The sequence below is a fragment of the Saccopteryx bilineata genome, chromosome 5, assembly GCF_036850765.1.
Source record: "Saccopteryx bilineata isolate mSacBil1 chromosome 5, mSacBil1_pri_phased_curated, whole genome shotgun sequence".
Taxonomy (NCBI): domain Eukaryota; kingdom Metazoa; phylum Chordata; class Mammalia; order Chiroptera; family Emballonuridae; genus Saccopteryx; species Saccopteryx bilineata.
In genome coordinates, this window is record NC_089494.1 from 206,518,755 (window position 1) to 206,534,088 (window position 15,334).

Here is a 15,334-nt window from a genome sequence, read left to right on the forward strand (position 1 = left end):
TCAACAAACTGACCAGTATTTCAATGGGAACTATGCTCCTCTCACTGACCACCAATGAAAGAGGTGCCCCTTCCGGAAGTGCGGAAGTGCGGGGGCCGGATAAATGGCCTCAGGGGGCCGCATGCGTAGTTTGGGGACCCCTGAGATAGAGGGCTCACACTGGAGGCACTCCTGCCTCACTTAAAACCTTCACATTGAAATAAAGCAAGCACTTTTTCTTTTACCAAAAAAATCGATATGATTACAAACAAGGAGTACCATTCATTAATATTTTTATTTTGAATAGTAATGTATTATTACTTCGAAAAGGTCCACTTCAGAAAACATTCAATGGATGTTGACTTACCATTAAAAAAGTAAGTCATCAATGTTTAAAATACAGAATACACAATAAATTATATTTACATGCAATTACTAGACTATCACACACAAGGTAAAAAAATACAAATTTTTATATACATTTTATAAGATTTACATTTTCATATACAGTTTGTAAAGTTAAAAAATTCTCTGTACAAAATTTCATGTGTACAGAGTTTATAAATCCGTATTTTTATGGCTGTACCACCACAGATATGCTTAAAACTAACACTACACACATATAGTTTTTTACTTCATATTTAATCTTGGCACCCATATACTAATACCATTATTTCTGAAATGACAATTACAAAGGAAGTAAAATGTAATCATGCACTTTTCTTACTATACGAAAATGAGATAAAATGTGCTACTAATTAACATTTATCAATTCCAGAGTTACCTAGTTCTGTTCAACTTCCTGCGTTGCTTTCATACAGGTACATGCAAAACTAGCAGATTATGGATTGTTTTAATAACATTAACATAATACTACAGTCTGACAATACTTAGGTATTAGGAATGCAATTATCTAACCATAGCCTGTTGATTATTTCTGCTTTGGCAGAAATCTCAACACATTACTAAAATTCACAGAAATGGCAATATTGTAATTCTCAACTTTATATAGAGTCTGCATCAGATATTAAGTGATCATTTAAAAAAAAAACACAAAGAAGTTTGACATTTAAGAGTGTATTCTCTGTTCTGAGAATGGGGGAGGGGGAGACTTGAGATAAACCATGAAAGGATTATTCCTTTTCCCTGCTAAGGAAGCTTTAGCACACTCCCAAACTGTTTAAATAAAAATACCTGAAGGCTTTATAAAAAGTTTAAGACTAGCTATACTACTCATCTTTAAAAATTCTTGAAAAGTAATAAATTGAAGGTATCAACACCTTCCCTCCTCCCCCAAGTAGCTAAAGATCAACAAGAAAAATAAAGTGCCGATGTCTAAAATATTGTTAATTGTTTAAGAGGCACTAACCCATTTGATGGCTTAGGATTAAATATGAAAATAGGCCAGATCTGATCTGTATAATAAATAGAAGGTAGGTATGTTCCAGTCTATGCAATTCCTGCCTAGATAGAGGCTGGACCAGAAAGATAACTACTCCCCCATTTATTGCTGTGAAACCGGTACACACTTTAAATTCTGACACAGAACAATTAGATTTCTAAGATGGAAAGCACAGTGTCTGTGCCACTTTGAAGTTGAAAAAGAAAGTGCACTCTTGATCACTGGAAGGAGAGCTGCTGAAACTCTCTTCTCCACAACTCATATCTTCACAAGAGTCCTCACTACAGGGAAAGAAAGACAAAGAAGAAGATTCCATTATTTAAATACACTTAAATGTTTTACAGACAAAATAAAACTGCTGAATGAGTTATCTCTAGTCTTGGGATTTTTATATTCAAAATTTAAGCTTTACAGAAAGAAAAGTTATGAGAGAGAAAATTTATTACAAGGACATTCTAAAGTGAAGTGTATTGTAATCTCCTTAGGAAATACAGATTTTCTTAAGAGGTTTAAACATTTACCATTTGCCAAACTGTTAATTCTTGTACCAATTAATAACTCTATATAACTAATTGTACAATTCTAAGTATTTTAAATCCAATAAATGCAGGCTAAGTACAACTCTCTATTGCATGGTTTTGATGTCTTTTTTGCATCAATAATTGCATCACTAATACTTCCAAATATCAAACCAAAAAACCAATAAGCTATGAAATGGAACTTCTGGTCCTTTATCCATACAGTATAAAACAGTCTAATTTAACAAAATTAAGTAATTCACTTTACAAACAAATTAACTCTGAAAAAGACAATGGCACCTGACAAAACTAAAAATATCTCCAGAATCCTGCCACCTCTGTGGTGGTGGGTTCCTCTTTCTCCCCCAGGCATCTAACAAATAGCCTGTTCCCATGAATTCATAGTAACATTGAAAAGCCCAAAACGCTTGTTTTTTTTTCTTTTCTTCTTAACTTTCAAATTTAAAAGAGCAAAGGAGATGGGAAACAACTAGTTTTGTTTTTTTTTAAGTGAACTGTCAGATAGAGTAAAGATAAAATACAGTTTGACCTCACTTATATGTGGAATCTAAAGACCAAAAAACCCAGCACTCAGATTCATAGATGCAAAGAACAGAGACTGGCAGTTTTCAGAAAGACAGGCAGTGGTTGGTGAAAATGGTCAGAAGGTACAAACTTCCTGTTATAAATCCTGAGAATATAATGTGCAACATGGTGTTTTGACCTTTTTTTTTTCTAAATAAGAAAATGGGGAGAGGGAGACACTTTTAAATTGTTATCTATTTTAGTAACGACTTCTGGCTAATATTCTCATCTGAAGAAACAAGGCTGTTAGAGTAGGGACATTCTCTGAAGCCACAGAATAATCCCTGGTCCCATTCTGAATACATTTGGTTTGGGGAAGTCTCATTAGTTAGGGCACCTGCTTACCTTTCACCTCCGTCGAAGCCCCCGCCCTCTGGTATTGCCGGCAGCTCAGGGACACTATAGTAGCTGTTGTGGAGGTTCTGGGCTGTGCGCCTCGAGACAATCCAAACCAATTTCTTAAGATCTGGTTTGCAACATTCAGGAGAAGAGTATTCGGCTAGGCATTTAGAAACTAATTCCCTCCAGTAAATGAATTCAGTGTCATTAACCTGAAAAAAAAATGTTAACGAAGCGGTTACAATAGTGGTTCCCAAACCTTGCTGTGCTTGGGATCATCCTGCACTCCTTAAAAAAGGGTGCCAGACCCCACCCCAGATATTTTTATTTCATTGAAATGGGATATGACCTGGGAATCAAGATTTTTTTTTTAAGCTCCTCAGGTGATTCTAATGTGCAGTCAAAATTTGGTAACCACTGGTTTAGGAGAAGAGTACCACAAGTATATATAATTTACACAGGATTCAATACATGGAAACTTTTGCCTATTAAGAAAACATACTAGTCAGTCTATTTTCTGAAGTAAAAGTATTCTAAAATTTTAAAAATAAAATTGAAAGTAAATTGCTTTTGTCCTGGGGGGGGGGGGAAGAAAAGATACTGACCCAAAAGTAGTAATCTGTTAATAAATGTTATCAAGTATATTCTTTAATAGTCCCAATGCAAAGAAATTTAACATAATTTTGGTTTCTGTAACAAAGCATTGTTACATGATTGCTAAAAATACACATTAATACACCAGATAAATGCTAATAGAGAAGTTAGCAGTATGACAGAAGAGGAATTTCCCCAAAAGGGCATAGTTCCTCCATCACTGGGGAGAGCCCGTTTATTTCAAGGAATCTATTCTCCCTGAAGATGTTTCTGGATAGCATTATAAAAGGTTTACATTAAAACTAACAAATTCATGACAAAAACATAAGCTACAAGTTATCTGTTAAAAACAAAATATTTCAAATACTTTCACCAAAACAGAAGATAATTATATATCATCTTAGCTTCCATTTCCACCTAATCTAGCTACATCTTAATCCCCTTGCATTCTGGTTTCCACTACTCCCTTCTCTTTCTGCCATCATTTCCTCAGTATCCAATGACCTCCTTCAATTCTCATTAAACAGGGCCTCTCACCAAAATTCAGTAACTCTTGACTACTGTCTTCTTGAAAACCTCTTCCCAATTTGATAGTGCTCTTGTCTAGTGTTATCTTCCTTCACCGAGCTCCTTGTCAGTCAAATAAGTTTGTAAATATGATATACATATATGTTTGCTCGCTTATAGTTTGCATTGGGTGTGGGGGACAGGCTGTAAGCAGGCAGGGTCGTTATAGCTAAGGCTTATAGTTTTAAGACTAAGCCTTTCCCACCCTTTTAATACTAAGATCCTCTCAACACTAAGCTTTTCCCCACACCCTTGACTGATTGCATGATGTGGGGTAGTACACTCTCATGAGGAATCCCATTATGCCTCAGATAGGTAGGTGACTTTGTATCAGAGACTTCCTTATTTGTAGATTGGCTTAAAGGTTTTGATCTCTACACTATAAAATAAAGACAGACCAGGGGCCTGCGCTCCTGGAAATGAGCATTGCAAAGAGAAGCTGCCAAGATGACAGAGTGCTGAAGGAGAAGCCAGTTTGTGCAGAGAGAAAGAGGTGGAGAACAGAGGTGAATAAGGCTGATGAGGTAGAAACCTTTGATTCTAGGAAACTCGGGTAAGTTAGTGGCTTTGGGAGCCCTGAATGGAAAGGGAAGTGTTTTCCCACTGTGTGTATTTCTTGCCCACCAGGTGCAAGCTAGAATTAAAGCTAATTAATGTCCCACCAGTTCTTGGCTCGTTAGTTCATTACCATCTGTCCAAATCAAATGCAAACCTGCATGGGCCAGGCAGCTGTGATGGTGGCCGTGGCTACTGGCTTTATACTCCTAATGGTGAAAATGCCAACACTGAAAGCCCAGAATTTCAATCAACCTCTAAGCAAGACTCCCACAAGTTTTTTATGGTTTCAACTATTACTTCCTCATGGGAAATTTCAAAAACCTATCTCCAACTATAATTTATCTTCTGAATTTTTATTCCAGACTGCAAGATATCTACCACCTGGAAGATAAAATCATACTTCTTTAATCACAAATTAACTTCTCTCTTAGGTCCAAAACTTGATCATTTGTGGCTCCCAGCCTCATTTCCACTTTTGGCTTCTCAAACCACTATTTGAGTTAGATAGTCTCACTCTTGTTTGTGACTATCACCTAGATATTCTATCTACAAGTCTACCCCTAAAATAATTCCCAAGCCCTTCTAGTCCACCAGCTTCCTGGCCACAAGTCTTTGCTGCCCAAACTTGCACTAAGATTCTTTTGGTCCACAGCCTGGAGTCATGCCTCTCATGGTCGGCTTCTCTGCTAACAAAGTACTCCCTGCTTTCAGTGTTATCTGGCACTCAGACACAGAATAACAAATGATAGAACCAGACTATCAGTTTAAGAAAAGCGCTCACGCCTTGAGTTGTTTTACACCTCTTTTTGACTGCAAAAACTTATTGGGCTGGCCTAAGGGGTTTAAAAAGAAAAACACAGCTGATGTTATTTTGATAATGTTACTAATGGCATGATTCAGCCCTAAAGAAGTAATGGGATGCCGTTTGCATACTTAGTAAGTCTGCTTCCTAGTGAGTATTTGAGAACAGACCACGGTATTACCAATTTGCAAGAATACTACAGAAAGGACATCTGACTGCAGAAAGAAGCTAGGCTACGGACCATCATTCCCTTCCAGCTCAGTAGTGTCTGGGTCAAAGTTACATTTTGAGAACTTCAAATGTAAGGAAAAACGAATGTAAATGTTGAGAGCCCTAAAAAGGTATTACTTAATGTTTAAGTCACTAAAGGAAAAAACAAGTAAAATATTAGAAAGGAAACTTGTTTTAAAGAATAAGAACTGAAGATATTTACCTTGGAATGTTTTTTAACAAGCAGGAGAATTTCCAGTAATTCAATGGATTTCAAAGTTTCTACTTCCAAATTGAGAAGGCACAAAGCTAATATGGATGGCTATAAGAAAGAAAGAAAAATAAGTGGTTCTTTTAAATTCAAAATAGAAACCATGAATCATATGTAAGCAAGAAATTAACTTACTTTTGCTTTTGAAAAGGTAAGTCGGCAGTTGCAAGCTTTTAGCTGAGCTTCTAGTTTATCAAGGCTCAGTATTTCTTTCCTATCCAATGAAAGAACAAAATATTTATAAACTTCCAAAGACTAAAACAATGTTAAGGACTTGCTATGAAAAGTACCAGCTGAAAGTTTGAAGGAGGTAAAAATATAAATTTCATTGGCATTCTAATTCTTTCCTGTTAGCTACAACAATGCTAAAGTACAAAATTTTTATTTTAACCCCACTCACCTTTCTGAAGTATGACAAAGTAGAATAGTATGGTACAAGTGCAAAAAGTTTAAGGCAGTAGTAGCTTCCAACTCATAGTGCAATTTTTCTGAAATTATTTTTTCCATCCGTTTTATGTCAGAGGCAGTACATTTGCACTGACTAATCCGGATTACATCATGAGGGGATGGAATATTGCATTCTTCTTCAACTATTCTAGCAGCCAGCAAAAAACAACAGACTCCAATGCAAGACAAATGTTTAGGTTTCACCTGGAAAACAAAAAACAAAAGGCTTCTTCTCACAAGTGTTAACCAATCTAGCAAAGCAGACACTTGAAAGAATATTGTAATAATACTCCGACTTCTAAGAACACAAACAAGCTGCTTCCCTGTACTTACCCTTACCCACAATTATATAAAATATTTAATCATTTTCACAACTTAAACTGACTTAACCTCCCTATATAAAAGGCATCTGGACCATTTAAGTGACTTAATTTAAATGCAGATAAAAATTTAAATGTAAGTTCAAAGGCTAGGTTTCTCACGCTGAGGATACTTTGTATTTCAAACTCATAGAATTCGTAACAGTACAATCTCCCAATAAAACAAAGCTTTCAACACCCAGAAAATAGTACCTCTTTGGACATAAAAATAGTACATATACTTATCTTTTAGTCTTCTTATCTATTTATCTCTAAGAATCATCCCATAACTTCAATTTAAATTTGCCCCAAAAGAAACAATGCATCAGTTGTGCAGAGTGGAGCATTTGTAAAAGCTGCTGTGGACAGATGGCTGTCCTTTTCAGTGCCCTGAAAATTGACCCTGCAGCTGACAGCAATCCTATTGGCAGAAGACTCACCACATTTTTCTAACAGTTGCTGGACCTTGTTAATAAGACTGTGGCTCCCTGCTTTGAAGACTTTTCATAGGGAAGGCAGTTGGTCACCTTTAACAGATTGCTATACTTCCACTTACGTTTCAGTATTAAGAACATCTAGGCTCCAACAAAAACTTTTTAGAAGATAAAAACCTTACATTAAGGACTGCGTACATATATAGAGAATACTTAAAAAATAGTATTCTTCATTTTATTGTATCTTCAAAGAGATGGTAAAGATATGTAATAGGTGTAGCAAAACCTAATTTACAATACACTTAATTTAGTAGTCTCTTAATCAGATATTAAAGATCATAGTTCTAATTATTAAAAAGGTTTATGTATAGTGACATAAATGTATTAACTTGCCAAATATTTATTGAATCCTTCTATGCTAGTCATTGTACTAAGCACTGGGCATATAAAAAAAATGGTTAAATACCTTCATAAGAGCCAAAAATCTGTCCAAAATATTGACAGCCAGGACAAAAGTTTCAGTGCAAGATCCAAAAAAGTTGGTTAAACTCCTTAAGTCTTCTACTTTGGTATTTCTCAATCTTGGACATAAAGTGTTATCATTCTGCAATAAAAACCAAGAGCCAAAATTTATCATTTTCTTATAACTAAATGGGTAATACAGACTAAAATAAGGTACCCCCCCCCATAACCCTCAAAAAAAATATGGGAGAATGAGTAATATCATCTAAGGCGCTACACTTTCCCAGATACAAAAGGTGTAAATATCATTGCTTTTTAAAAATGTATTATCGCCTGACCAGCTGGTGGCACAGTGGATAGAGCATCGGACTGAGATGTGGAGGACCCAGGTTCAAGACCTCAAGGTCACCAGACTGAGCACGGGCTCATCTGGTTTGAGAAAGGCTCACCAGCTTGAGTCCAACGTCGCTGGCTCGAGCAAGGGGTCACTCAGTCTGCTATAGCTCCCCCATCAAGGCACATATGAGAAATCAATCAATGAACAACTAAGGAGCCGCAACGAAGAATTGATGCTACTCATCTCTCTCCCTTCCTGTCTGTCTGACCCTATCTGTCCCTCTCTCTCTGTCTCTGCCACAAAAATAAATAAATAAATAAAATTCTTTAAAAAAATGTGTATCATAAAAGAGCTTTGGCAATTCAATATAAAAGTGAACTGTGCCACACTTCCAGAGAATTGTAGCATGTGTTAATTCAATCCCCCTGTAACAAACATAGGTTACCTGCTTGTTGTATGGGTATTTTTGTTTGTTTTTTAATCATTTAAGAACCTACAATATACTCATAGGCAAAGGGTATTTCCACAAACAAGCTGCCCAATTCCCAGGGAGTCTCCCAGCCAGAAGCCGCAGTCTGGGGTGACACATCTGAAGGAACACTTCTCTAGAATTCATATCACTCTCATTCTTGCCACGAAATAAAAACTTGACCCAGTAAAAGATTTGTCTTAGTACTTCAGGAAGCCCAATTTTAGTCTAAGCAACTTGGCAGCCTTTAGTTTTGATTCAACTTAAAAAAAAAAGTTATCCGCCTGACCAGGTGGTGGCGCTGTGGATAGAGCGTCGGGCTGGGACCCAGAGGACCCAGGTTCGAGACCCGGAGGTCACGGGTTTGAGCGCGGGCTCATCTGGTTTGAGCAAAGCTCACCAGTTTGGACCCAAGGTCGCTGGCTCGAGCAAGGGGTTACTCGGTCTGCTGAAGGCCCACAGTCAAGCCACATATGAAAAAGCAATCAATGAACAACTAAGGTGTCGAAAGGAACAGCTTCTCATGATTGATGTTTCTCATCTCTCTCCCTTCCTGTCTGTCTGTCTGTCCGTCTGTCCCTCTCTCTGTAAAAAAAAAAAAAAAAAAAAAAGAGGAAGAAAGAAGTTATCCTCTCGCGGTCCTATCAGTTGCTTGAGCAAGTTATCTCCTGTGGGACTTACCTCCGAGGTAGCCTCGATCAAGCTCAGCCCTTTTTCTCGAGGTTGGAATCTCTGTTCCTGTTCTAGGTAGAGGTTCAACAATCCGAAGAGCTGGACCCCTTCACGACCTGCCAAGTACTCTGCCCCCAAATCCTTCATCTGCAGCAAAGACACCACACAGTTACAGTGTATCCTAGGGGACGTGCCTATAGGTAACAGGGGGTAAAGGCCAGAAGATACCTCCAGCGAGGGGCGCCCTGGCACACCCAGCGAGAAGCGGACGAGGGGTTTAGTCACGTCCCCAGCGCGATCCTACAACCCCATCAGGGAGGTGTGGCGAGGGGGAGGGGCCGTGGTGACATCCGCTGGCCAGCTCTGGGTCAGACCGGCCAGCTCCAGCTTCCCGGCCGTTTCACGAACAGGGAAATGGCCCCGGGCGGCGGTGTCTCGGAGGCCCGCCCCACCTGAAGCCGTGAGAAAGAGGGCTTCTGCCCCGTGCAACGCATCGGGGGCAGCTATTGCAGCGGGTTCTGGGGGTGCGAGCTTTGCACAATAGGGGAAGGGAGAGAAAATCTCGCGACTGAACAAAGAACCGGAGGGAGGAGACTCCGGAGCCCCGCCCCTCACGGGAGCCCGGCTGCAAAAGCCCCTCTAGCTGGAGTCCAGCTCCCCGAGCCTTCTCCATCTACTCCGTCAGCGCCTACCCTGCGCGTACCCGGGTGGCCAAGACCCCGGCCCGACAGCAGTGGGGTGGCGAGACCCACCCAGTGGGAGACAGACGTCCACTCCGCCCGCGTCCTAACAACACCCGTCAAACAACGGATGCCCCGGTTCCGCAACCATGCAGAGCCCCGGGCTGTCAATTCTGAAGCACCACCCCAGCGAAGCCCCGTGACAAAATGGGGGAGAGGGCACCAAAGAATTGCCTAGGGCCTCCTCGATTCTCCATCCATTCCATCAGCATTTCCTCAAACCCGCACCCACTTCCCTGGATCTGGAGCAGAGGGAGCTGGAGCCGAGGGAAGGACCGTAGTCCCAGGGCTGAGAGTGGGCACTCTGATGCGCCCCCACCCCCCACCCCGCCATCCCCAGTCCTGACCACGAACAAAGAAACCCGGGTGCCACTCACCGTGCCGGAGACGCGCCTCCACCAGCCCGTGGCGTCACGGTCCAGAGGAGACTGGGTGCGGTGGGGGCGTCCGGACCTGTCTCCGAGGACCCGCCGCCTTAGCGGTGCTCCCGGACCGACATCCGACCCCTCCCTCCCCCCCCGTCACCGCCGCCACGGCCTTATAGCCCCAGTTCCATTGCGCTCCCGCGCGCCCACCCTCCTGGGTGCAGCGTCGGCCCCTCAAACCCGGCCCCACTACGGGCACCACCGCCGCTGCCAATGCCGAGGCCCAACCAAACCCCTTGTTTTTGTTTTGACTTGTCGACGCCCCCAAGGGGGCGGGGCACGTGACTCAGCGCGGAGGGATTTTTCGAATCTCAAACGCCTTTGAAAAAGAGTCCGCTTCTCAGTCTCTGTCTTCAGCCGGTTGGGGAGCCGCCTCAGCTCGCCTTTGCTTTACCGAGCCGCTCCTCCCTCTAGGTTTCAGGGCGGAGGGTGCGATCTGGGCGTCGGCTTTACTCCGTGATTGATTGGGAAGGGGAGGAAAGGGAGTGATAGGTTGGGGCGGAAGGAGATAGTTTCAGTTTGCTTTGCACCTTTTAAAGGTCCCTGATTTGTTTTGTTTTCTCTGTTTTGAAAAATCCGCCCAAAGTAGTCAGCTCTCTGATTGGGTATTGGCAGAATGCTGAAAACTTGCTTCACTCTCAAATCTGGATTGGCTAACTGATAAGTCTTTGATCCCTCTGATTGGCTTTCTCTGTATTCTGCGTCTCTATCTTCCTTGGGGCCTTAGCAACTCTGGAGTCTGAAATACGCATGCCTGGCGGAGGTGGTGACTGCCTTAAAGGAATTTATGGACCTGTGCCTGCGGTCTGTTCCTTCCCACCCGCCACCTCTGCGGTCCCGGGGGAATAGACTCGGTTCTGAGCCAGAACAGCTAGATAACCAAGGGAGAGGTCTCTACGTTCCTTCTTTATTTTGTCATGCTGGTCCATTTAGCGATAACCGATCAAGTGGTTATAAAATTTTCAGGATGCTTACTGAAATATTTACAAGTACAATGCTATCACGGGTATTTGCTTTAAAGTTTTCCGACCAAGAGAAAAAATATGCAGAGGATAGATGAAACAAGACTGCAAAAGGTTGAGTTGTTAAAGGTGGATGATAGGCACAAGAGGGTTTCTACTTGTGTATACTTTGAAAGTTTTCCGTAATAAAAAATGTTCAATGAAGGGACTTTAAAAAAATTACCGGTGCACATTGACGAGGGCACATAAAAAATATCTAATAGTTATAATAGGGTACCTCCCAGAAGTTGTAATTGTTGTTTTAATGAAGACTGGAGAGGCTTCTTGGTCCTTGGTCACCCATAAATTATCGTTTATTGTCCATTATAATTAGGGTTATTATTAAAGGGTGACACCTTTCCTGAGGCGGGGCAGAAAGCAAAGCAAATGTTGCCTTAGGCCAGAAAAATGTCACACGGAATATCTTTGGGGTATGTAAGAGACTTAACTTTAACATTTATAGTTGCTTTCTCTCTCTTCAGTTTCCTGCTGCCGTCAGCCAAACACACATAACTAGTAGATATAGCACATTCTCAGTTCTAAATAATCAGCCCCTAGGAACAGATTTCTCTTTTTCTACTCTTGTGCGTGTTTTCTGTGAATCGTTATATTATTTGTAAAATATGAGAAGTCACATAACATAGCTTTAGCAGCAGCTTCCCCTTCTTTCCAGAGCAGCAAAGGAATTTCAGAAATAGATCCCTTTGCATATTAGTTGGGACTAGCCCAGGCATCTGGAGCTCAGCAACTGGGGGAAGGGGAACGAAAGAGCTAATCCTCCTACTTCAGAGAGGTGTGGCCTTGTTTAGAGTTTTGAAAAATAAATTAAATTACATTAACAGACTACTTTTAAGTTATTTACAGGTTGCATAATTTTGTTCAAGGTTTGTTTGATATTTTAAACATTATTAAAACTCTTATTTGACATAAATATCTTGGTGAAAAACAAAAGTTGAGAGCCTGCAACTGACATGAAAAAGAGAGCTAACATTAGAGTTACATAGATGAAGACTCGTTGTACAGTGTGTAAGGAGGCTCAGTGAACAGCGTCCAGAGAAAGACAGAAGGCAGCTGGATGGAAAACATTTACCATGAGAGAAAGAGTTTGTGGCCAAAATATTAAGGAGATTGGGAACTTTTTTCAATCAGGAGCAAAGATAGAAAAGGAATGTATGGTATAAAATAAGTGAAATGTAAAATTACATGGTAGAAGGTTTCTAAAATAATAGAGAACATTAAGACAAAAGAGAAGAGATGAAGAAATGGTCCTTTCCTTGGTTCACTGTAACAAGTTATACACACACACACACACACACACACACACTAGTTATTTTATATCTTTAACATGCAGCCCTCTGGAATGATGAGCAGTCTCTTATGAGACAAGAAAGATTTTTTTTTGCAAGTGGTGTTGAATTTCCTATTCCTGGCAGGCCCTGTTCAGTACAGAAAAGACTAATCAAATTGTCTGATGAGAAGCCCTTTATCCACTTTTGTCCATTTATCTTTTTAAGATTAAAAAAGAAGCAATAATTTTAAAATATTGTTCCAGGCCCTGGCTGATTAGCTCAGTGTCAGCCTGAAACGCTAAGGTTGTGGGGTTGATACCTGGTCATTGCACATACTGGCACTAACCGGTGAATGCACAACCAAGTGGAACAACAAATAAATGCTTCTCTCTCTCTCTCTCTCCCTCTCCCTCCCTCTTTCCTTCCTCCCTGTCTCTCTGAAATCAGTTAATTAAAAAGAAAATAAAAGCCTATAAAAAAAAACACTTTTTAACAAAGATGGTATTCTGGGGTAGAAAATGATGCCAGTTTTCTCATTGTACTCTGCTATATTTTATTGTTTATTAATATAGTCTTTCATTTTTTTAATGTTTAAAAAATTTTTAATGACAGTCTTTCTCCATCTGTCTTATCACTTTTGCTTACTTTTGCTGCAGTTTTAGGTGCTATTTATTAAATAAACGTTCTCCTTTAGACTAATCAGCCTTTACCTGTCAGCTACCTTTCTGTCTTTCCTAGTTTTCTTTAGGGAAACTTCTCTGCATCCTGCACATATACAAAATAGGGGATCAGAAAATTGGCAGTCCTCAAAAAGGACTTTGAGGGGACTTATTTCATTATAAGATACTTGGTCTTCAACAGTACAGTGACAGGAGTCCTCCAGGACTCTGTCCCCAATAACTCCATGAAGGCCTAACAGGGAACCTATTGTCCTCAGTGACATCTGACACTATGAAACTAGAGGGTGGGCACAGAGCAGGAAACAAGCAGCAGCACACCCACGGTGAAAACAGTGCCTTCTTTCAGAGAATTCTTGACTCTGAGGAGTGTCCTTCGAACACACACTTCTGCTTTCTACCTTGAAAAGAAAATAGGGCATTTCCAGGAGGCTGCTACGGTGCTCCCCTAAATGCCTTATGTTCAGGCTTCCCTGGACTTTATAAGGCATCAAAACTCCCTCACAACTTTCCAGAGATCATCTTTCTCCTCACAGATGATAGTTTTAGACAGTAAATCCTACCTTTTCATTCAACAGACATTTAATGATTTCACACTAGATTTCAGGAATGGTACTAGGCTTCAGGGATACAACTATAAATAAAACAGAACCCCAGAATATACCCTGGCACTTCTGAGGTGGAGGGCGAAAGCTCTAAGGAATCATAATGCCTAAAGTTGAGTCCCAGCTTTCCGACTCACTAGAGATAGTACATTGAATACTTTGAATAATTTGAATTGCTTTGAGCCTCAGCTTTCTCATCTGAAAAAGCAAATACATATATGGGGGAGGTCCCAGGGAGTAGTTGTTTCTACTTCATGTGTTAAGGTTAAATATAAACATTTATGAAAGTGCTTTTACTTACATATGCCTACACTGTTAGGACTTTCACAGTGCTGTGACTTTAATAAGGGAGAAGAAGGGACCATCCCTGACCTCTCAAAGGAGCCCAGCCCAGACAAGAAAGAACCCCTCACCCTTTTCCCCTCTTCTGTTTCTGGCTCCTGACCTAGGCTGTTTCCTGTCAGTAAGTGGTTTGCCACCCAAACTTTCTGCTTAGATTAACAGTTGCTAATAGGACCGGCAAAGGTGACAGGAACGCTGTGGGAGAGACAGGAAGTAGGAAAGGCCTAACCTAACCCAGGGTGCCATCTTGAAGTGATTCAGATTTTTCCACCAAGACATCTTTTTTTTTTTTTTTTTAGCAAGGGAGCAGGGACAGACAGGCTGGAAAGGAGAAAGATGAAAAGCATAAATTCTTCATTGCCACATTTTAGTTGTTCATCGATTACCTTCTCATATGTGCCCTGACGGTAGTGGGGGGACCTCCAGCTGAGCCAGTGACCTCTTGCTCAAGCCAGCGACCTTGGGCTTAAAGCCAGTGACCTTAGACTCAAGCCAGCAACCATGGGATCATGTCTATTATTTTACACTCAAGCCGGGGATGGGGTTTCAAACCTGGGTCCTGAAGCATACTAGTCTGACTCTCTAGCCGCTGTGCCACCGCCTGGTCAGGCAAGAAATCATTTTTAAGTCTGAACTTGAGGAGGATAGATGGTGATGGAGGGAGATCTGATTTAGTGGTGAACACACAATGCCATGTACAGATGATGTAGACTAGACTCATACACCTGAAACTATAGTTTTATTAATCATTGTCACCCCAATAAATTCAATAAAAATTTTAAAAATAAAAATAAACTTTTAAACTTAAAAGAGTTGAAGACAGGCCCTGGCCGGTTGGCTCAGTGGTAGAGCGTCGGCCTGGTGTGCAGAAGTCCCGGGTTCGATTTCCGGCCAGGGCACACAGGAGAGGCGCCCATCTGCTTCTCCACCTCTCCCCCTCTCCTTCCTCTCTGTCTCTCTCTTCCCCTCCCACAGCCGAGGCTCCATTGGAGCAAAAGATGGCTCGGGCGCTGGGGATGGCTCCATGGCCTCTGCCTCAGGCGCTAGAGTGGCTCTGGTCTCAACAGAGCGATGCGGGGATGGGCAGAGCATCGCCCCCTGGTGAGCATGCCGGGTGGATCCCAGTTGGGCGCGTGCGGGAGTCTGTCTGACTGCCTCCCCGTTTCCAGCTTCAGAAAAATACAAAAAAAAAAAAAAAGAGTTTAAGACAGCAGCTATGTGGTCCTTTTGGGGAAGAGCCAGTGAAAAAG

At 41.2% G+C, this 15,334-nt stretch overlaps 1 protein-coding gene across 1 annotated transcript; it reads right to left on the bottom strand.

Annotated features, from left to right (window-relative positions):
* Positions 1 to 291: 291 nt before the first annotated feature.
* CCNG2 (cyclin G2) lies at positions 292 to 10,360 on the bottom strand. Its single transcript, XM_066280882.1, has 8 exons — positions 10,123 to 10,360; positions 9,015 to 9,152; positions 7,532 to 7,669; positions 6,226 to 6,476; positions 5,961 to 6,039; positions 5,778 to 5,876; positions 2,830 to 3,035; positions 292 to 1,662 (listed from the first exon to the last, which is right to left on the bottom strand). The coding sequence occupies exons 2-8, from the start codon at positions 9,150 to 9,152 to the stop codon at positions 1,539 to 1,541; spliced, it is 1,035 nt and encodes a 344-aa protein (XP_066136979.1). The 5' UTR covers positions 10,123 to 10,360; the 3' UTR covers positions 292 to 1,538.
* Between the last annotated feature and the right edge of the window lie 4,974 nt (positions 10,361 to 15,334).